Below are 21,164 nucleotides of genomic sequence, written 5' to 3' on the forward strand. Positions count from 1 at the left end.
GAGGCATGCCAGGCAACAGGTCTCTCTCTGTTGGCAGAAAGCCCCCAAAACAAAACTCCTCTTGTGGTCCCCAGTTCTTCCCCCAGTGGCTGCACAGGAGAGGTGGTCTAGAGAAGCCGCCACTGGGCTGGATCTCTGGGCACACCCACCACAGGCTGCCTCGGGGACAGCCTCATGCACTGCACACACTTGGCCTCCTGTTCGGGCCACCCTTCTAAGCCCTGCCTCAGAGACCTCTTCAATGATTTTTTCATCTTCCTTTTTCTTTTTGAGACAGGGTCTTGCTATGTTGCCCAGGCTGGTCTCAAATTCCTGAGTTCAAGCAATTCTCTTGCCTTAGTCTCCTGAGGGGCTAGGACTACCAGTGCCCCATGGATGACTCCCCTGTGACTTCTCACTCACCAAAGACAGCCCACCTCCCTGAGCCCTTTCACCCGCTTCCTGCCTCCCTGCTCAGCCCTGTGCCACCAGCCCTGAGGCCCTTCACAGGGCAGTGAGGACTAAACCCAAACTCCTTGTCATACCTTTGGGCACCTGGTAGGCTCCTCACCACGTTCAGCAGTAGCCCAAACCCCTGACCTCCGGACTCGGGGTATTCTAGGCACCTGGCCGACACTCAGCCTCTCCATGCCATAGGCCCTGGCACATGCTGTCCCTGTGGCCAGCCCTGCTCTTGCCTTCCCGCAGTCTTCACCCTAGTTCTTAAATCTCCCTGTAACTCTCACTTTCATGAGAAGCTCTGGTGGCTTTAAAACATCCCTGCAAATTCACTGGTGCTCTTCCCCATTGAGGTGAAGTCTAAGTCCCATGGCCTTGGCTAAGGGACAGCCTTGGTGGCTCACTTCTAGAGGGTAGAGCGTGGCAGAGGTGATGCGAACTGACTCCTAAGGCCAAGTTACAAAGGTGATATGGCTTCTGCCTAATTTCTCGCTGGAGAGTTCTTCTGGGAGTCCCAGGCTCCCGGGCACTTTGGAGGGATACACAGGGAGAGAGAGAAAAGAGGGGGACAGTGGTGTGAGGAAACTCAGGGTGTGAGCTGCTCAGCAGGTGAGCAGACTCCCTCAAGGCCACACATGGAGAGGGGCTGGGACACCTGTCCTCTTAGGCCAAGACAAGGACCTGTGGAGACGGCCGGACCAGCCCCCCATCTGCCTATGGCTGCAGGAGATCCGAGGGAGACCTGCTTGGCTGTGTCAGGCAGCTCAGGATCCATGAGCAGAGCAAACAGATGTCCTAATTTTAAAGCCCACATTTAAGGGCGGTTTGTTACACCACAACAGAAACCTCCTCTGACACTGACCAATAGGCTGGATCACAGCTGGGCATGGTGGCTCACGCCTGTGATCCCAGCACCTGGGAGGCCGAGGCAGGAAGATCACTTGAGCTCAGCCTGAACAAGAGTAAGACCCCATCTCTATTAAAAATAGAAAAACTAGTGAGACACTGTGGCAGGCACCTGTAGTCCCAGCTACTAGGGAGGCTGAGGCAAGAGGATCTCTTGAGCCCAAGAGTTTGTGGATGCTACAGTTTGTGTGATGCTATAGCACTCTACCCAGGGCAAAACAGTGAGTCTGACTCAAGAAAAAAACAAAAACAAAAGCTGGACTACAACTGAAGCAGATACGCTGTCTGAGGGAGGCGGTAGCTTCTACCAAGCTGGGGAGGGCTGGGACTGCACCTGGCTGGCCCACATCCCCCTCCTGCAACAGCTCCTAGCTCCCAGAGGTCCCCAATCAACAAGGACAAAAGGATGGAGAGCTGGCGGCCTTGCCAGGGTCTCGGGGCCAGTCCTACCTCCACCATGGTCTGGTTCCCCCTCAGTGCCAGGAGCATGCAGGGTCCCAGCTTATTTTCCGCCAGGGAGAGCAGGAATTTTTTGGTCTTGTAACAGGAGCCCATGAGGATATGCACCTGTGAGAAAAGAAGGCCCAGGTGATGGGTGGGCACTGTGGGAGCTGCACTCCAGAGTCAGGCTCCAACATGTTGGAAGGAGCAAGAACCCAGGAAACGTTCAACAGACCCGCCCACACCCCAACCGGACAGGAGGTGCACGGTCACCAGGCCCCTCTCTGACACACTACGCAATGTGGACATTCTTAAGGGATGTTATCCTGAGTGACACAAGCCAGTGACCAGAGATCCCACTTACACGAGCTACCTGAAACAGGCAACTATGAGACATAAAGAAAAACAGGAGCCAGGGCCAAGGGCACAGGGCAGGGAGTTAGTGTGTAACAGCCGCAGTCGTCTGGGTCGGGAGAATGTTCTGGAGATGGGTGGTGATGACGGCCGAGCAGACCATGATGTACTTAATGCCACAGATCTGTACCTTTAAGAATGCTTAAAATAGTAACTTTCATGTGTATTTTATCACAATTTAAAAATTTTTCCCTGCTCAGGAGTTTGCTGGCACTTGGAACTCTGAATTCCTTGTACAGCTGGAACCAGGTGCAAATTTCTGCATGGCCCTTGCTTAGCGGAGTATTGTGCACGGGATTGGACTGGGGGGAGTGGCGGAGCTGAGCTGCCCTGCCAGGCCCTGTGAGGGTTCTAGAAACCCAGGAACTCTGCTCTGTCTTGGGTCAGGAGTCGGTGCTCTTTCTTTCTGATCTGTGGGGGGTGGGAACCCAAGGACAGGGGTCTCCACCCACCTGGGGCAGGGGAGGCCCAGGCACCCCACTGGCCTTCCTCCCACCAGCACACAATGGCAAACGGTCTTTGGTGGTTGGAAATGGCAGCATGATCCTAGGATGGCTTCCTCAGCACAGGTCTCCATGGAAACAACACATTTCCATCCCCCAGTATGTTTTTCTGCTCCATCATTAACAACTCTGGCATCCAAATGCAATCTCTCAGGTTGGGAGGCTGCCAGCTCCCCGAGCTCTCCCTCACCAAGTTCCCGCAGTCGGGTGGGGACCACTGAGCGTTGCCATGGTGAGGCTGTGACATCAGAGGAGAACCCCTGAGAGGTGACTGTGAGCAAGCCCGGAGCAGGGCAGGCAAGGGACAGGCATGTTCTAGGCTGCACAGGGCACAAGGGAAGGGGGAGGGGCCCGAAGAAAGGGCAGCACCTCAGTCTGTCAATCACCTTCAGGCGTCTCTACCAGGTCTACTGTGGAGCGCTAGTCCTGCCACGGCGGCCGCCCAGAGAGGAGAGTCACCACAGAGTCATTTTCTGGCATGACAATGTGGCCTGCTGGGCACCTTACATCTGCTGCACCTACAGCTGCACACAATCGCTATGGCGACCTCCTGAGCCAAGGCTACACTCCCTGTTTATAGCCGAGGAAGCTGAAGCTTGCAGAGGCAGGTTACTGCTCCAGGTCAAGAGACTGGCTTCTGGAACCTGGGTTTGACTGGGCTGGCTACATCAGCAGGGAGCATAGCTGCATGGGTGGAGCACCCGCCCCGGGGGGAGTGGAGTCTGTGTCCCTTTACTCTTAAAAGGAGGCCTGTGCGCCTCAGCACCAGGGCAAGTAGGTAGTAGAGCTGCTGCAGGGACTGAGAAGGGAAGTGCATGAGGAGCGTGCGACAGTGTCCGGCATAAGGAAAGGACCAGAAGCCACCATGATGCGGTTACTGGTTTGGTGACCTCAGAGCCCTCACTGCGGTGGGGATGATCACCTTGATCTTGATACCTGACTATAGGATTAAATGAGCTAGGGGATTAGCAGCCCCTTCCCCCATACACAACACCACAACAATTAGCTGAGTGACTGTGGGCTGTCACTCAAGTCTGGGCTTCCATGCCTTGTCTGTGAGATGAGCAATGGCACATGTCCCCTCCGCACTGCACTGTGTGGGACCATCAGGCTCTTGGCTCGGAGCCTGCTCAGAGAAGGACGGCTAAACAACAGTTATGGTCCCGTCATCGCCACTACCTTCACTATCAGCACCATGTCAGCCTGGAAACTTCTAGCTGGCCTCAGGAGGCTCAGGGCAGCTATGCGACTAGTCAGGAGGGGCAACCTTCATGTCTGCCAGCACCATGCCACCCCCCACCACCCAGGGCAAGGCCTGCAGCCCCTGGTGAGATCGCACCACATACCATGCTGGCAAACAGCTCCCCATCGTCATCGCAGGCCACCCCTCCAGGGCTATACAGCTGGAACCAGCCGTCCTTGCCAGCCCGCACGCTCAGCAGGCACGAGTGGACCTGCCAGGCAGAGGACAGATGTGGCCGTTAGTTTCTCGAAGACCTGGTGACGATGATGACCATGGTCCCTACTCACAATGTTAAAGGCTCATGCACATCCTGCAGTGGAGAAAGGGGTTCAATTTTGTTTTGTCTATTAACTCCTAGCCGTCTGCTAAACCCCATGGAAGACCTTCGGGGAAACATGGTAGTCTCCACACGAGGGATGCTGCCGTTCACTGGCCGCTCCAGGAGGGAGGTGGGCCCTAGCTTGCTCCACTGCCCTGAAACAGGTAGGGCTGTGGCTGCACCAGGGCGAGGAGATGCCCAAAGCACCTGCCCAGACTCAGCCCCCTCTGCTGTGCCCTCTGGACAGGGCTATTTCCCTTGACCCCTTTCTGTGTCCAACTCTTTGTCCTCTCTCTCTGTGTCTCTAACTCCTCTTTTTTTGCTCTCTGTCCTTTCTATGAAAACATCTCCCCTCTCTCTTTGGGGTTCTATGGCCCCCACCACTGACCCTCCCTCTCTGGGGTCTATCTTCTCCTCTCCTGACTTTCTGCCCTCACTGCGTGGGCACCATCCTCCTTTCCTGGCCTGCTTCTCTCTCTCCCTCTGGGACTCCACAGCCTTCTCCTATTGGGTCTCATCCCCACCTCCCTCTCTGAGTCTCTGTCTGGGGTCAGGGGCAACATCAGTGCCAAGAGCACAGCACCTTGACTCCCTCTCAGAGCTGTTTGTGCACGTGTGCATACACATGTGTGCATGTGTGTTCAAGAGGAATTCCACATCTACTCCGGCCCCCACTGTGATTACAGAGAGAGAGAAACACAAAAGACTTTGTTTTTTTTTTTTCCTCCCCATTCTCAGAAGAAAGCTGAGAAAAGCTTCTGATTGCTTGCTTTAGGAGTAAAGGACAATTTGCTGCCAAGAGTCACTTACTCGCAGATATTATATTGATCAAAACCCACACACAGCAAATAGAAAACAAAGGCAGTGGGCTTTTATTTTTTCTGAGTTGGAAGAATATTAAGGGTTCACATATCTACTTCAAAGTAATAAGAACTCAAAAATGAAAAAATGCTATTCAGTCAATACCCCAAAGAATTGAAAAGAAAACAACCTTGGCTTCATTTAGGAGAGAGAAAGTAGAGTGAGAAGGAAAAAGGGAGAGAGAGAAAAAGAATCAGCAGAGAAAATACAAGAAAGAGACCAACGGAACGGGGAGCCTCGGTGGCCAGCCCGGGGCCTGGGCCAGCAGAGCCAGTGTCCTTCTGACTTGGAGATCCCTGGGAGCCTCATGCCTATTAGCCTGGTTTGGAAATTTCCCTTCCAGCGGTTGGCACTGCCTCTCCACTCTGAGAAGCAGCTGGTACCACTTTTATTCTCTCAACTTCAAAGTCTTTGTTTGAAATAAAGGCTCACTTTCTAGGGGAATTCTGAGAATCTGTCCTCACACATAGCAAGAAATGATTTAAGTTTAAGGAAAATGGAGACAGTCTCTGGTACCCAACCATTTAAAAGCACCATGGCCAGCATTTCTGCTTTTCCCACCATGCCTGGGGAGCTTTCAGAATCAGCGTTTAGAATCATGGTGTTTTACAGCTAAACCTTCTAGAACTCGGTTTCACAGTGTGCTCTGGAGACCAGCACATCAAAACCACTTGGGATGCTTGTTTGAAATGGAGATTCTTGGCTACCCCCAGACCTCCTGAGGGCATGAAGGGGTAAGTGGAGGGTCTGCTTTTTGAACAAACTCCTCAGGGAATAATGTTTGAGAATTACCAACTAGAACCACTAGGTTTAGAGCTTAACGAGCTGTGGGTTCTAAGTCGCAGGGACTTGTAGTATTTGGATATGGCAGAGCCTCAGTGTCTACCTGTCCCCACATTCCTTCTCAAACCCCACTCCCCACCTTCCTGCCCAATACCAGCTTTTCTAGATGAAGGTCAAGTTTCACTGACTGACTTCGATCTGTTTAGCTAAGTCAAACAGTTCAGCACCACCTCCTCCAGGAAGGCTCTTGGGATGGCTCCGTGAAGAGTAACTCACTCTCTTCTGTGCAACCTTCTCTCTGTGCCAGGGGCACGTGTGTCCAAGTCGGCCCTCAACTGGGAGCCAGGGCCCCATCGCATCCCAGAATCCATGCACACAGGCGGGCCCTGAGCTCCTCAGGGGGCCTCACTCCACAGTGCAGCTAGCTGGTTATAAGCACAGCTCTGGGGCCAGGCTGCTTGGGTTTGAATCCTGCCTCAGCCATGGACCAACTGTGCTCACTGGGGATGTAACTTAGCTTCAATTTCCTCAACTCTGAAAGAGTAATTCTGATGTAGCATGGGGATGATACCAGAACCGATTCACAGGGTCGCTGTGAGGATTAGTGAGAAAATGTGCCTGGTGCAGGGTGAGTGCTCTCTCTCCGAGGGCCAGCTGCTGCTGCTGATCCTGGCATGTCAGCACCACGGCGGGAGAAAAGCTGTGGGCTGGCTTTCAGCCCACCTAAGTCCTCATCGCACAGAGGCTCTGGGTGGAAGGCAGGAAGCTGGCCTCTCTCTGGAGCCCAGCTTCTGTGAGGGACAGAATGGCCCCTCAGGGAGGTCTTTGGCTGCCACACCAAGAAATAAAAAGCCAGGTTACCCCTCAGCTCAGACTCCCTCCTCAGCCCCTGACTCACAGAGCAGCAGAGCCGGGAAGGATCCAGACGCTGTCTCTGAGCTGGCTGGGAGTCCCGGGCCAGCCGACCCTAATCAAGGCCTTTGCTGCATGGAGTAACCACCAGCCAGTGGAAAACCAACTCTGGCTGCCCTGAGTTTACAGTAAGATGCTGACATCATTGGCTGGGCTCCGACAGCAGGGCAGGGGCTGTTTATGCACAAAGCAAGTAGCCTTTGTAAGCCGTTTGCCCTCTGGTGATGAGGTGGCCCCTGCCAGACCTCAGAAGGCCTCCGCCATCCCTAACAGCAGCCTAGGATGCAGAGAGGAAGGCCTCACCTCTTGTCGTGGGTCTTCAGCAAACCTCTGAATCACGTACTTCAGTTCCCTAGAAGAGAGGAGGCAGTAGTCATTTCCAGATTCGGCCCGGCTGGGAGGTGTAGGGCTGGGGAAGGGCTGGGAAGGGGCCAGGGAGCCAGGAGGGCTGATGGTCTGGGAAACACCAGGAGAATGTGTGTGCCACAGGAAGGGGCCAGCAGGAGGCTCCGAACAGAGGCCATGTGTACCAGAAGGTAATGAGGGTGGTCCTGACACTTACTTGGTGAACTTCTCGTGTGCGAGAGCTCTGCAACATAAACATAGGGAAAGTGGCGTTAGCAGGTGCTTCTGGAACAGCACAGCATTCCAAAGACTCGTCTGGGGACATCCAGACTTTATTCTTGATTTGAAGAATAAAGAGGAAGCTGGGAGTGAAATGCCAACATTTGTCTCTGCTCTAATCTCCTAAACAAAGGCCCCTTCAATGAGGCCAAGGATCATGGTCACAGGAATAGACAGAGCCCCCCAGACCCATGACTGCAAACAGGTGGGACGCTGACCCTAATCTGGGGCATGAGCACGTGCAGGAGCACGTGGGCTCCAGGGACCCAGGTGCACTCATTAATTGTTCCATAGTTAAGGGGCGGCAGCACTCATTACCGCACACATCAGCCTGGCCATCGGGGACCACTGTTCCAGGCGAGCTGCATCACGGGCCCCAGCCGAGTGCATCCCAGCCTGCAGGGACAGGGCTGCAGCCAATGACGCCACAGCCTTGCCGAGGCCTGAGCGCCTCTCAGGAGTCAGATTTCTCCGGTCTCAGGTCCTGGAAGCCCTCAGGGAGCAGCCAGGCCAGCAAATGGGGCAATTACTGCGTGTAATGTGCCCTTGCAGAGCAGCATTTCATAAACAGGGCTTGGTAATCAGCTCCTGAGAGGGCCCGTGGCCTCCCGAGGCCTGGCTCCTGCACATCTATTGAAACAGAGACCTGGAGGCATGTTAGGGCCTGGGTGTTTGGACAAAGCTTCCTCCTTAGGCCACTACGCACCAACCAGTGTTCTCCCTATTACCCTGTGATAAACTCAGTAGTGGGATGAGGGCCAGCAAGACAGAGGTGGAGGATCCACTTCAGGCCATCCGTCTTCCCTGCGGAGCCTGAGCTGGACACCGTGAGGGTAGTAAGAGCACTTCCAGCCTCTCAGTCTGGCACAACAAGCGGCTGTCTCCCACGTGGAGAGGGAGGAAGCCTCAGTGTCCTATCCATAATGGAGACTGTGGACCCCGCCCCACACAGACCCCACAGGCCCCCTCTCCTTGGCTCTGCATTCTTAGCTCTCTGAGTCCTTATAACAATGTGAAGAGGCAGCCCCCTCAACCTCCCCATTATTCTAATTCCCCCATTTTAACGGGATGGGGAGATGTGCCTCTCCAGGGGCCCCATAGCTGAGGACATGGCTGGGCTAGGGCTGCTATTCCCATGGTCTTCGCTATGTGATGTGGCACGCCCCCGGAAGGACTGGTCTCTGCTAAGGCCTCACAGGCCTCAAGCCATAGCTGGGATTCTTCTCACAGGTCAGAGGGTTCCAGAGATGGGGGCAGGACTTACTCTTTGGGGAATGGAATGGGTTGAAGCAAACTGGCCAGAGACGGTCTCCAGTCATCATAGTCCGACCTAGAAAGAGAGAAGGTGATGGTCAGGTTTGGTCAGGACAAGGACAGGTTATGACGTGCTGTCCCCAAAGTTGGGAAGAGAGCCTAGCAGGAGTTGGGTGGTACTGACCCTGCCCCACTCATACCAACTCCCATGAGGCCAGAAGCACAGCCAGCCTGATGCACACAGCATGGTCCCAAGTCCAGTGACAGAACCTACCAGGGACTTCCGTCTGGAGACTGAAGTAGATCAGCCATCTATCACCCCTAGTCTGAGTCGAGGCTACACCATCACTGTCCATCCCCTCTTTTGAACCATTAGAGTACTAAGGGCTGAGCTGTGCTCTCCATGCCCCCCATATACTGAAGTTCCAGCCCCCAGGGCTTTGGGTGTGACTGTACTAGGGGATCTGGTCTTTGTAGAGGTGATAAAGTTACAATGATGCCATTGATGGATGTCCGTATAAGAAGAGGACATTTAGACAGATTCACCAGGAAGTGCACAGAGGAGGGACCACAGGAGGACACAGGGAGGCACCACTGCAGCCACAGAGAGGGGGCCTATGTGGCTACGGGAGGGCCTGCTGCCTCTGGCCATCAGGCTATTCTCAGTCTCAGCCAAGCCCGGGATGGCAGGCAGGGTGGCAGGCAGGGTGTGAAGGGCCTACTGCCCACCCAGGCCTCTGACAGGCCTTGGGACCAGGCATCTACCCATTTAACTCTCCCTGTAATGGGGCCAGGCTGGCTTTAGAACCCCCATTTCACAGATAAGAAAGGGGAAGCCCAGAGGTTCAGATACCTGTGGAAGGTCACAGAGCTAATGAGGGAGAAAGCTGGACTTGAACAAACCTATGTGAGTGTATAGCCTGCATCTCCCTCCTAGGCTGCTCAGCCATGATTTTAACCCAGTTTGGCAGATGATGCCACCTAAACCAGAGCCCTGTACTGTCCTGAGGACCAGATGCTTCCTTCCAGCCTCACCATTTCCTCCCAACTCAGACTCTTCTGCAAGGCATAGAGAGAGTGTAGCAGACTTAAGGAGGCCCGATGTCCAGGAAGGTACAGGGGAGCGAGAGCAATGTGGGTGGGCACACTGCAGGCCACTCTGCCCCAACCATGTGCACATATCCAGAAATATGTGCTCTCTCAGAGGGTAAAACAGCTGGCCCAGGGATTGGAAGCCAGCCTGAGAAATAAAGGCTGTTATCCAAGAGGCTGGGGGACCTCGGGCAACACCCTACTCCCAATCAGGGACCTTCCTGGGTCATATAGCAGATGCACTGTCCTTAAATGCTCTGGGGAGCTTCAAGTTTCTACAGAGTGACCAGTGCCTCATGAATTAGCATGTCAAAGTTTGCAAACAGATCCATCTATTGATCAATCTGCCTACCTATCTGCCTATCCAGACGTGTGTGGACACATGTGCACGCACTGCCCGTCTTCTATAGGCATCATGTGAAACCACTGCATGTCTGCGGGTTGCCAGGCTCTGTGACAAACACTGGGCACACACGACTTCATTTAATTTGCAGAGCAGCCCTGAGAACTACAACGTACCAACAGGGATCATTATCTGTAATTTATAGCTGGAGAAACTGAGGCGCAGAGCGGTGGAGTAACCTGTCTACACTCATTTAAATAGTTAAATGGAGGGATGGAATTGGAACCCAGCCAAGCTGCCTTTCCAGTCAGTGTTCAGCCAAGTGGAAGGGGTCCTTCCACCCAGTACCCTCCCAGGCACTGCAGCTCCCACCCCCACGCCTGCAGGGGAGGTGGTGGAGGGTCAGCTGACTTTGAGATCCTGCTAGTGGTGGAGGACCTAGGAGAGGAACCTGGGAGAGGAACAGAGTCTGCTGAATGGGGTCCAGTCGGTCCCATCCCAGTCCCTCAGATACCCTGGCAATGTTCATGGACTTTGTCTTGGACCCAGTATCGCTTCCACACCCTCTCTCCACCCTGCCTGTTCAGCCATGGCAGCTATTCTTGTAAAGGACATAGTTTCTAGAGCCCTAAAGAAAACCCCCTTTCCCACATCAGACTCCTGGTGTCTCTTCTCAGCGGAGCTGTGGCATCTAGGTGGGGCAGCTCTTTATGGAGCAGAACTTGTTCTGGGAAATACAGTGTCCCCAGCCTGAGTTTCCACTTTCTATACCCCAGCAGTGCCCTCAGTCATTAGAACAGCCCCAAATCCACCCGTGTGTTCCCTACCGTCCCCTGAGGGATGGGGTTTCTCACTGATCTGCAGTCTACCAAGGCCTCTTTTCAAACCTAGTATTTGCAAAGGGTGACTGTTGCAGACCAGGGCTGATCTAGGGTGTCCCACTGCTGTGTCTCATGTGTGCCAGAGGCTCCCACTCTGCCCCACTGAGCGCCCCAGGACACTGCTTTCAGCATGCAGTGACACTCAAATTCAGAGGGATTGAGGGCAGGGACCAGTTGGGGCCTCCAGCACTTGGCACATGGGAAACGCCTGATTAAAGAATGAATAACCAGGTGGATAAATGAATCCATCGCCCCCACACAGGTGGATTCTAACCTGCTCCGTCTGCTCCAAATCCATGTTCTTCCCATCATCCCACCCTGCTTGGGCCTTATGGGGTGATTTTTTTCAACATCAACCTTCACTTGTGTTTGGAATAGTTTCCCTTTTCAAGGGTCTGCAGGGAACTTTTGCAGCTTAGGTTACTTTCCAGAGGTGTCAAATTCTAATAATGCACGGTTCTTCCTAAGGGACACAGGCTCATCAAGGCCTTTGAGGTGGGCCACACTGATTTGTACTCCCTGGGGCCCACTCTAATGGACTGGGTTGGTCACATTAGGCCAAGGCTCAAAGTGTGGCTTCCTTAGCCCCTACGTCCCCTCCAAGTCCCCTCAATTCAACACGAAACCACCTACTTCTGCTTTTCTTCACACCTTTCTCTCACTTGGGCAGTGCTTTCAGGACTGCAAAGAGCAGCTTGCTCCTGTCAAGAACCAGAGGCTCGGCCAGCACCAGGACTCTTCAATATCCCTGAATCCCCACAGTTCTCCAAGAAGGTGCCCATTTCACAGACAAGAAAACTGAGGCCCAGAGGAGCCAAGACTGCTGCCCATAGCCACACAGCAGAGAAGCCACATGCCAAACTCCCTCTATGCTCAGACCAAGCTCCCTGCAATCCCAGTGTACACCAAATGCCACACTGGTTTCTCCCTTTCTCTCAAAGCACTGTTATTAAATCAGCATCTCACCCGCATTATACAGCATCTTAGAACAGAGGAAACGCCCTTGGATCATGAACTGTGGTCACTCCTGTTTGCCAGGTGTCTCTCTATCAAGAGGCATCTGCTTTGTGCTGGGTGCTCAGAGCCACCCGCTCCCATCACTGTGCCAATGTCCCAGGGCAGCCACACTCCCTCTACCTCCCGGCCATGGAGCTGAGGCTCAAAAAGGAAAACAGACCCACCCACAGCCACCAGTGTGTGCACATGTGGGACTCAAACCCACCACAGTCTGACTCCAAATCCGAGCCTCTCCTCAGGGGCCCCACTGTGCAGCCTGTGAGGTGCTGAGGTGTTCCCCTCCCTGAGGTCCAAGGCCCTCTAACCAGCCACTAAGGAGGGGGGGAAGGTTGTTAGGAAGTAAAGTTATCTGGTCCACACCGAGCTTTGTGCTCCCCCAAGGTAAAAGACGCTTTGGGAAGTACAGCTGGACTTTGGGGGTCCCTCCAGGCTGGGAGTGAGGTGCTGCTCTGAGTAGGAGATGGAGGGTAGAGACACCTCTGGGTTCACCCTGTCAGCTCCAGGCCCCCGACCCCCACCCACACCTGGTGGCTGAGTGATGTGGGCAGGCGGGGGGTCTGGCAGCACCCTGGGAAGAACAGAGCCCTCATTCACCAGTGTTTATGAAGGAGGAAAAAAAAATGTGTGTCAACTGCATGATGAAATTGAAACCCTTAGTGCTTAATGAGAAATATGAGTCAGGCCCAAGATGGCAGAAAGCCTGGGAGTTTGTGGTGTTTGCAGAAAACAGCTGGAGTCAGGTGGCCAAAGCAGAAAACAGGGCCATCTCTGACCTGGGTGGCCTTGATCAGAGCCAGAGCTCCCTCTGAATACCGGGGAGTAGGAGCCTCAGGCTGTCCCCGCCCTGGGAGGACTAACCTGTCCCCTGGGAGGGCTGCCTGCCACTGCCTTGAAGAAACTCAGGGCTAAGCTGTGTTCTCGAGGATGCTGAGTGGAATTTGGAACTTCCTTTGGGTGAAGATCTGCTGAGTGTGGCCGTGTCCCCACCTAGCCTCTGTTCTCACACAATGGTGTGGCTGGTCAGGAGGCCCTGCCCTTTTTTCTCTGGGGCCAACACAAGGGCAGAGGACACTATATGGGGATGCTGCCTCCACATCCCCTTCAAGCCACCAGAAGCCACAGTGTAACTATGTGTGTGTGTTCACCTCCACAGACACACACATGAGGCGCCTCCCGTCCCTGCTCACCAGCTCACCAGGCCCCCAGCAGCAACATGTTAGTGACTGAACATGAACCAAGGCTGTGCAGCAATTCATCAGAGCTCTGCCCACACTGACCATACCCCATAAGCACCTCACAGACTGAGGACTCTGGTGCCCCTGGCATTAGATGGGTACCACCTGACAGTTACATGTGATGACACAGCTGTACCCCAACTCCTCTGAAAGTCCAGCAACCACAGCCGACTGCAGTGGAGACACTGATCTCCAGCCTCAGGTCTCCTCGGAGTGGGCAGAGCTCCATTTTAAGGAAGAGCTTTCTAGGAGCCAGGAAGGGGGCAGGTACCTGCTGAGGGTCCCAAATCTCAGCTTGTCTGTGGGGCCTTAGGACCCTCAGCAGGGGATCCTGGAACCAGGCCCACTTGGGGTTGAGATGAGCCTGAGGTGGAGGGTGTGAAGGGTGAGGCTGGAAAAACCCTGGGCGTCAAGGACTAGGAGGTGCCCTCCCTCCATTCTAGAGTCACATACTGAGGCTCAGGGAGGGGCAGGGCAGGCCTGAAGTACCCAGCTCAGAAGTGGTACCAGCTAGCACAGGCCTGGACCACATCTCCTGGTTCCTTCCCTGGAGTTCTTTTCCCCAGCCCGGCCTGCACCAAGCCCTCCCTGCCATCAGGGAGCTCACCTAGGACAAGGCAGAAGGCACCCTGGACATTGGCACAGCCCAGCCCTTTACCAGAACGGTACTCCCCTCACAGAGGGCTCCCACATGCATGCCCTGCACACACACACATGCACACACAACCTCATAGGCACAAACATGCACAACCACACACACCTGCATACATGGGCCGCCACCCACACAGACACATGCATCTTTACACAGACATGCCCCAAAGACACACAAGCATGCGTGGCTCACGCAGCAAGGAGACATCACACGCTGGACGGCACAAATACTGGCATCTGTGGGCAGAGGAACACACACACACACATACACACACTCTAGCTCTCAGGCACAAACGGATGCCCATAGGCAAGTGCTCATAGCCACTTGGCTGAAAACCAGCACAGATGCTGACATGCCCACACATGTTCACCGACACACACACATACTCATGCAGGCCCCAACAGGGAGACCCACACATGACCACATGCAGCTCCTACACCTCCAGAGCCCATGAATGTAGGGCTGACCCCCCACAGCCCTACAGCCACTCACACACACAAAGGCACCTACCACACCTTACACAACAAACACACAGAGAAGTCCACACACTCACAGACGCACAGATATCTCCCACTCCCGCACACCCTGGTGATGCATCCAGACACAAATACACTTGTGCACGCACGCATGCCTGCGCACTCACAGGTACATGCACGGACATAGCTATGTTCACGCCCCTGCACGTGGAAGCACACGCTCCTGTAGTTGTGTGTGAGGGTGTCCCTCCCGTGTCTGTACACATGCACCCTGGGTACTCAAGTTCACAGCCACACTTGTGCTCGTACAGACTCAGGAGTACACACTCGCACACTCACAGCAACCAGGCCCACCCCAGGACCTTGCTCAAACTAAAAAGCACAGCTGCACCCAGAGGCAAGGCTGGAGGGGCACAGGGGCACTCACAGCAGCTTAAGGATCTCCACATGGCAGCCGAGCGTGCGGTCAGCCTGGGGGCCCAGCTCGATGCTCATGGTGCTGCAGGCAGGGCTGACCAGGAGGCAGTCGATGAGGCTGGGCTCGCTGTCCTCGCCCGCGCCGGCCGTCAGCGCTGGCTTGGCAGTGCTGGTGCGTTCCACTTCCACGTGGATCTCACTGGAGGCCACAACCACTGACTTGAGCCGTGCCTCAGACAGCGTGGCTTCCTGAGACACCAGGTCCGGGCTGGGGTGCAGAAGGCGCAGAGGTAAGGTGGGCTTCCGGTCGCACGGCTGCTGGCAGCCATTCCGGATTTCCTTCAGGCTTGGGGAATTGTCGCGGCTAGGGGAAAAGATGGGAGAGGACACGTGAGGACCAGCATTGCCTAGTGCTCAAGATGTACCAGGAACCCTGGTGTTAAACACCTCCCTGAACCGAGACGAGGCCGGGAGGTAACAGCCTCACCACCCCATTCTACCAGCGAGGACAGGGGGCAGCTTGCCCAAGGTCTCGCAGATAGGAGGAGGCAGGGATGGCACCCAAGCCCAGGCCACCTGTCTTCAGAGCACGTGCTGCCACCCAGACACTAATGGGTGCTCGGTCAGTATGTGCTGAGTGGTGGGTGATGGTCTCTCTGTGACAAGATGCTCCTCCCCCTAAAGATGCCTCCCCCGGACACCCAACATACTAGGTGATTCTGCTTCCAGCTGCTTCCTGCTCTAACTGCCCTCCTACCTCTGTCCCTGAGGCCACCATGTCCTCCAGAGCTCAGCTCTACTGCCTACTACGCCCCCCACCAGCTAGAAACCCCAGAACCCTCGCCTGGGCCCTGGCATCTGCAGCACTGGACAGCACTCCCCAAACCTCCTGGGTCACCCCATGGTCACAGTATCTCCAACTTCCTGGAGGAACAGCCTTTGCACAGGGTATTAACAGGTGCTCACTGAGAGAAGGGCTTTATGACATCATTAAAGTCACTTTTGTTTGGGACATGCTGGGGCAAACATGATGAAATCAGGCCTCTTTACTGCAGGACTTGTCAGAGCCTTGACCTGCTTAAAGCCCCTCCTCTCAGTGCGTTACTTTCCAACGTACCCAGGTCCCTGGAAAGTGCATCCAGTGGACGGAAGTACCAGCAGTGGGATTGCTGTTTAGTGCCCATGGGCCAGCGCAGTGCTAAGGGCCATCACAGACATGCTCACAGATGTCGCTAATGGGCAAGTCCTGCCATCTCCATGCTACAGGAGAAGAAAGGAGTTAAATGATTTATCCTGATCGCACGGCATGAGTTCAGGAGATGGGATTTGAAGCCAGATCTCTCTGAGTGCAAAGCTCAGACCTGTAAGATTCTGTGTAGGTCCCTCCTCAACAAAGTCTTCCAGGATTTCTCTTCCTATTGCTCACATCCTTCGTGCCCCTGAACTCCTAAAGCAGATCTTTCCCACCCATAGCTGGACACCCTGATCCCCTGGGGCACTTCCAAACATCCTGAAGCCCAGTTAGATCACAATCTCTGGGGTGGGGCTTGGACTCTGTCATTTTTTAGCCTTTGAGTCTCCCCATGTGTGCGGTCAAGGGTGAGATCCACTGCTCCAAATGACTCTGAGCACAATGGTACGATTAAAGACAGCTGCTCGTCTAGTCCCTCACCAGATGTACCACCCGCATGTGCCTCCAAAGATGCCCTGGGGCTCCAGGACTGGGCCATGACACCGGCATTCTGCACAGTAGTCCTAGAACCATGTGCAGAACTCGAACCCATCATGCAGAGAGGATCTGAATTTACCGGGCCAGAGCTGAGCCCACCAAGAGTGTTTAATAAATAGACTTCAAACTTTGCTGGGGGAAACAAAAAGTTCATTGGCTAAAGTCTGGGAACTCAGCGTTGATGGGAAATTGTGTGTGGTCCCTGGGGGAAGGGGTGGCCTAAGTTCTCCCTCAGTTCAGATCTGATTTGCTCCCCAAATGCCCAACACTCCATTTCCCTTTGTTTGCTTCTGCTGGGATTGAGGAGTGGATTTTCAAGGCTGTTTGGCTCAGACCGGTGATTTTCCAGCGGGCTGTGCTAACCTGGGTCAAGTTGTCTGTTCTTTTGAGTGTAAGTACATTCTGTGCCCACTGAGAGCACCATGGACTGCCTGGAGGACATCAAAGGCTTTATCTCGAAGGGGCTGACCAGCAGGGAGTGACGGAGCCAAGCCGGACACGTCTTGGCAGCATCACGCTTCCCAGGGCGACACTGCCATTCTGGAGGAACTAAAGGCACCGGCTGGAACCCTGGGGCTACAAACTCCGAGAGGGCTTGCTTGGCAGTGCCGAGCTAGGAGCCCGGGTTGGGGAAGGCAGCAGGACCTCCCCACCATGCTGCCACCCTGGCACCTTGTCACAGCTGCCTCACTCATCCCCACAGTCAAGCCTGCCCCCTCCCATGCATCCTCTGTGCAGCAGCAGCTGCAGGAAGAAAACGTGGAACTGAAATCTCACCTGTTCCCCCTGTACTTAGGACCCTCCTCTACTTACGAACCCTTCTACTTATGATCCTCCTCTACTTACAACCTGCTGTCGACTCTCCAATGCTCTCAGAATAAAAACCCATCCACAGAAACAAAGGGACAGCCCGCCACTCAGAGTGTGGTCCCAACATCCAACACGGACTGGGACCTGCTGAATCTAAAGCTGCATTTTATACCCACCCCAGGGGAGCCCCAGGCTCCTGGGCCCCAACCCAGATATGCTGCATCCAGGAATCTGTCTTTTTTTTTTTTTTTTTGCAGTTTTTGGCTGGGGCTGGGTTTGAACCTGCCACCTCCAGCATATGGGACCAGCGCCCTACTCTTTTGAGCCACAGGCACCGCCCCAGGAATCTATCTTTTAAAGAAACAGTCCAGGTGATTCTAGAGCAAGTGTTCAAGGACCACGGATAAGAAAGGGGTTCTTAAGTCTCTGGACTTGTCTGGAAAGATCCATCAAACAAATAAATGATTCGAAGGTCATCCCAGTTACATCAAAATGGCAATGGGTGGGGCCTGGGCACCCTTTTCTTTCTTTTCTTTTTTATTTAGACCTAACCCATGATATGCTGGTGAATGTCTAGCAACCAACTATCTGGAAAAAAAGAAGCCCTCACCTATAGCGTTTGCCAATTGCCTTGGTGTAAATACTCTCACCATAACTGACTTCAAGCTGCCAACGAGAAGTCAGGGAGAACTCGGAGATGTGCTCCCAAATGGAACAGGTGAGCTGGCTCCAGAGCAAACCCTGAGTGCAACCTGAACACAGTGCAGTCGAGAACGTGACTCCTCAGTGTGACAAACACCCAGCTCAGGGTCCCTCAACCTGGGTCTATTGATATTTGGGGTCAGATAATTCCATGTTGTGGGGCCTACCCCTGGCCGGGTGCTCAGCAAGGTCCCTGGCCTCTACCCACTACATGCTGGGAGCACCTTTTTCCCACCCAAATCGTGGTAACCAAAAATGTTCCCAGACACTGCCAATATCCCCTGAGAGGAATATTGCCCCTGGATGAGAACCACTCTCCTGGGTCAAGATGCAAAACCTTCCACGAACCAGGAGCATCCCTCTGCCCTCCCCAAGTCCCCCGCCCCCGAGGTAGTCACTATTCTGGCCTCTTTCGCCCTGGATTACTTTTGTCTGGTCTTGAGCCTCACATAAGAAGATCACACATGTGGGTTCCAGGTTGGCTCCTGTTGCTCAGTGTTCTGTCTGTGAGATTAGCAGATAGTTTGTTGCACTAGTTCAAGTTCATTCTCTCTCTCTCTCTCTGCTAAAAGTAGTGACTAGAGCACCGTTTACTTATCCATTCTACTGTTGTAGGACATTTGAGTTAAGGAAGTTTGCAGTTCCGGGCTACTACAGATAACACTGCTATAAACATCCTCGTACTTGTCTCTTGATGAACACACCAAAAGGTATGCAGGACTAGGACTGCTGGACCATAGGCTCTGCGGACCTGTTGCTTTTTATTCTGATTGCTTAGGACCCTCCCAGGTGACTTGAACATGTTAACAGGTGGAAGTTCTGCTGCCCACGGTGACAACTATGCCTCTGGCTCCTCCTGCCATGGTCCTGTTCAGACTGTGCCAGAGTCGCCTGCTGAGGTGCCCTTTAGACACTGAGGGACAAGACCGGCAGAGGCTGCGGGGCTGGCCCACAGGTGCATGTGGTCCTATTTCTGGTCTTTTCTGCCTTTGACCTTCTCCTGGAAGGGACTCTACCAGACTTCTTGTCCTTCTGTTTCATGCCCCCGAGTCAGGGAAACTGTTCCCAGGCACCCCTGCAGGGCCTCAGAGATGCAGAGGGAGGACTCAGATGAGCCATCTCCTGCTCCCAGCCCACCAGCCCCTGTGCCAGGCCCAGCTCAGGGGTCCACAGAGTGAGCCCAGGGGGCCAAGAGGAGCCAGAGGTTTCATAAGGAAAAAGAACTTGTGTGTGTGTATCTGTGTATGCCTCTGTGTGGCTGTGTACCTCTCTGTGTGCACATATGTATGTGTGTGTCTCTGTAGGGGCATCTCTGTGTCCCTGTGTGTGCATGTATATGTGCTCATTTATGTGTGAATGTGTATCTGTGAGTACATATGTGCATGCGTGTGTGTGCATCTCTGTGTGTCAGCGTGTCTGTGTCTCTGTGTGTGACACTCCTGCTGTTCTTCCTACTTCTTGAGGTGGCCTGAGTTGGAAATGCACTCAGATCAGCTCCAGAGTAGGAGGGTTCAGAATCAACAGCAAGTGACCCCACTGCACAGAGGGAAGCCTTGGGTGGCCATGCAGGCCACACATACCCTGACTTTCCTTTTTCCTTGACATGACCAGCATGACATTGTCATGTTCTGGTTCATCAAGTCCCAGGGCCTCTTTCTGAACAGGGAAACTCAACAGTGGACACGGTCCCCTTTGAATATGAGGCTGGGGCTGAGGGGAACTCTCTCTTCTCACGTTTGCCACAAGAAAATGAGCCCTTATTTATCAAAGTCCTGCCCCATCACCAAGAAGTCAAAGTATGGTGTTTGTTCACAAGCCTCAGTTGCACACAATTTTAGCAGCTTATAGCCTGCTGTCCCCTCAGCTCTAACAGTGCCTGACACATCTGGCCCCACAGAATTGTGCAGTGTACGATCTGAACAACTGGGCAGTTGCAGAAGATACTACCATGTCCTGCGCTCACAATGACCCCGGAGGTCAGTGCAGAAAGTTCCACAAACTAATGGCACCTCTGCACTCTGCACCCCAGAAGCTGGTGAGTAACTTCCCTAGCATCATCCCACAGGGCATGAGGGGGCCAGTGGGAGTACATATCAATTGTCCAAAGTGGTTACCTACTTGTCAACACACTCTGCTGGCTGTCTTCCCTCCCCTGTCTCCTCAGTGCTTCCTGGAACTACCTCCCTAAGAAGCACTGCCACCAGCTCCAGCCTCGGAGGGCGCTTTGGAGGCTCCTGCCGTGCTCCCTCCCTGCCACCCGCTGCTTCATCTGACTGCATGAACAGTGTTCTCACCCCTGACATGATCCTGCGTGGTGGCTGTACGTTTTCTCCCCTGCTAGGACTAGGCACCGAGAAGGCAGGGACTGCGGCCTGTTACTCATCAGCATCTAAAGCTACACTGGCACCCAGCGGATGCTCATGAAAAACACACAGGCTGGGGAAACCCTGTGTTCTTAAGAGCAAGCCCAAGGGGTACATCTTACTGCCAGCCCTGTGCCCAACACACACGGAGTCACATGTGCATATTCACACATGTGTACACCCTCCAAGCATGCATCTGTATATCCACGCACACACACGCACATGTGTGCATACCCTTCACATGTATATATCCACAAACACACATGCATTCACATGTGTGCACACCCTCCACACATGTATATTCACGCACACACGCACATGCATTCACACGTGTGCACACCCTCCACGCATGTATATCCACACACATGCATTCACACGTGTGCACATCCTCCACACACATAGATCCACACACACATATTCACACGTGTGCACATCCTCCACACATATATATCCACACATACACGCACACGCATTCACACATGTGCACACCCTCCATGCATGTATATCCACACACACATGCATTCACACGTGTGCACATCTCCACACATGTGTATCCATGCACACACACACACGCATTCACACATGCGCACACCCCCCACACATGCATATCCACATATACACGCATATGCATTCACACGTGTGCACACCCTCCACACATGTATATCCACATATCCACACATACGCATTCACACGTGTGTACACCCTCCACACATGTGTCCACACACACACACACACGCATTCACACATGC

General features: G+C 53.9%; 1 protein-coding gene across 1 annotated transcript in view; it reads right to left on the reverse strand.

Annotated features, from left to right (window-relative positions):
* The window catches only part of CMIP (c-Maf inducing protein), a 229,655-nt gene that overhangs the window by 8,729 nt on the left and 199,762 nt on the right, over positions 1-21,164 (reverse strand). Inside the window, exons 10-15 of the mRNA XM_003791303.3 lie at positions 14,822-15,175; positions 8,709-8,774; positions 7,383-7,409; positions 7,124-7,172; positions 4,049-4,156; positions 1,795-1,911 (exon numbers count right to left, since the gene is read on the reverse strand). Coding sequence (XP_003791351.1) covers positions 1,795-1,911; positions 4,049-4,156; positions 7,124-7,172; positions 7,383-7,409; positions 8,709-8,774; positions 14,822-15,175 — 721 coding nt within the window. The remainder of the gene's footprint in view (positions 1-1,794; positions 1,912-4,048; positions 4,157-7,123; positions 7,173-7,382; positions 7,410-8,708; positions 8,775-14,821; positions 15,176-21,164) is intronic.

Source organism: Otolemur garnettii, unplaced genomic scaffold (genome assembly GCF_000181295.1).
Source record: "Otolemur garnettii isolate 467f Iridium unplaced genomic scaffold, OtoGar3 scaffold00047, whole genome shotgun sequence".
NCBI classification, from domain to species: domain Eukaryota; kingdom Metazoa; phylum Chordata; class Mammalia; order Primates; family Galagidae; genus Otolemur; species Otolemur garnettii.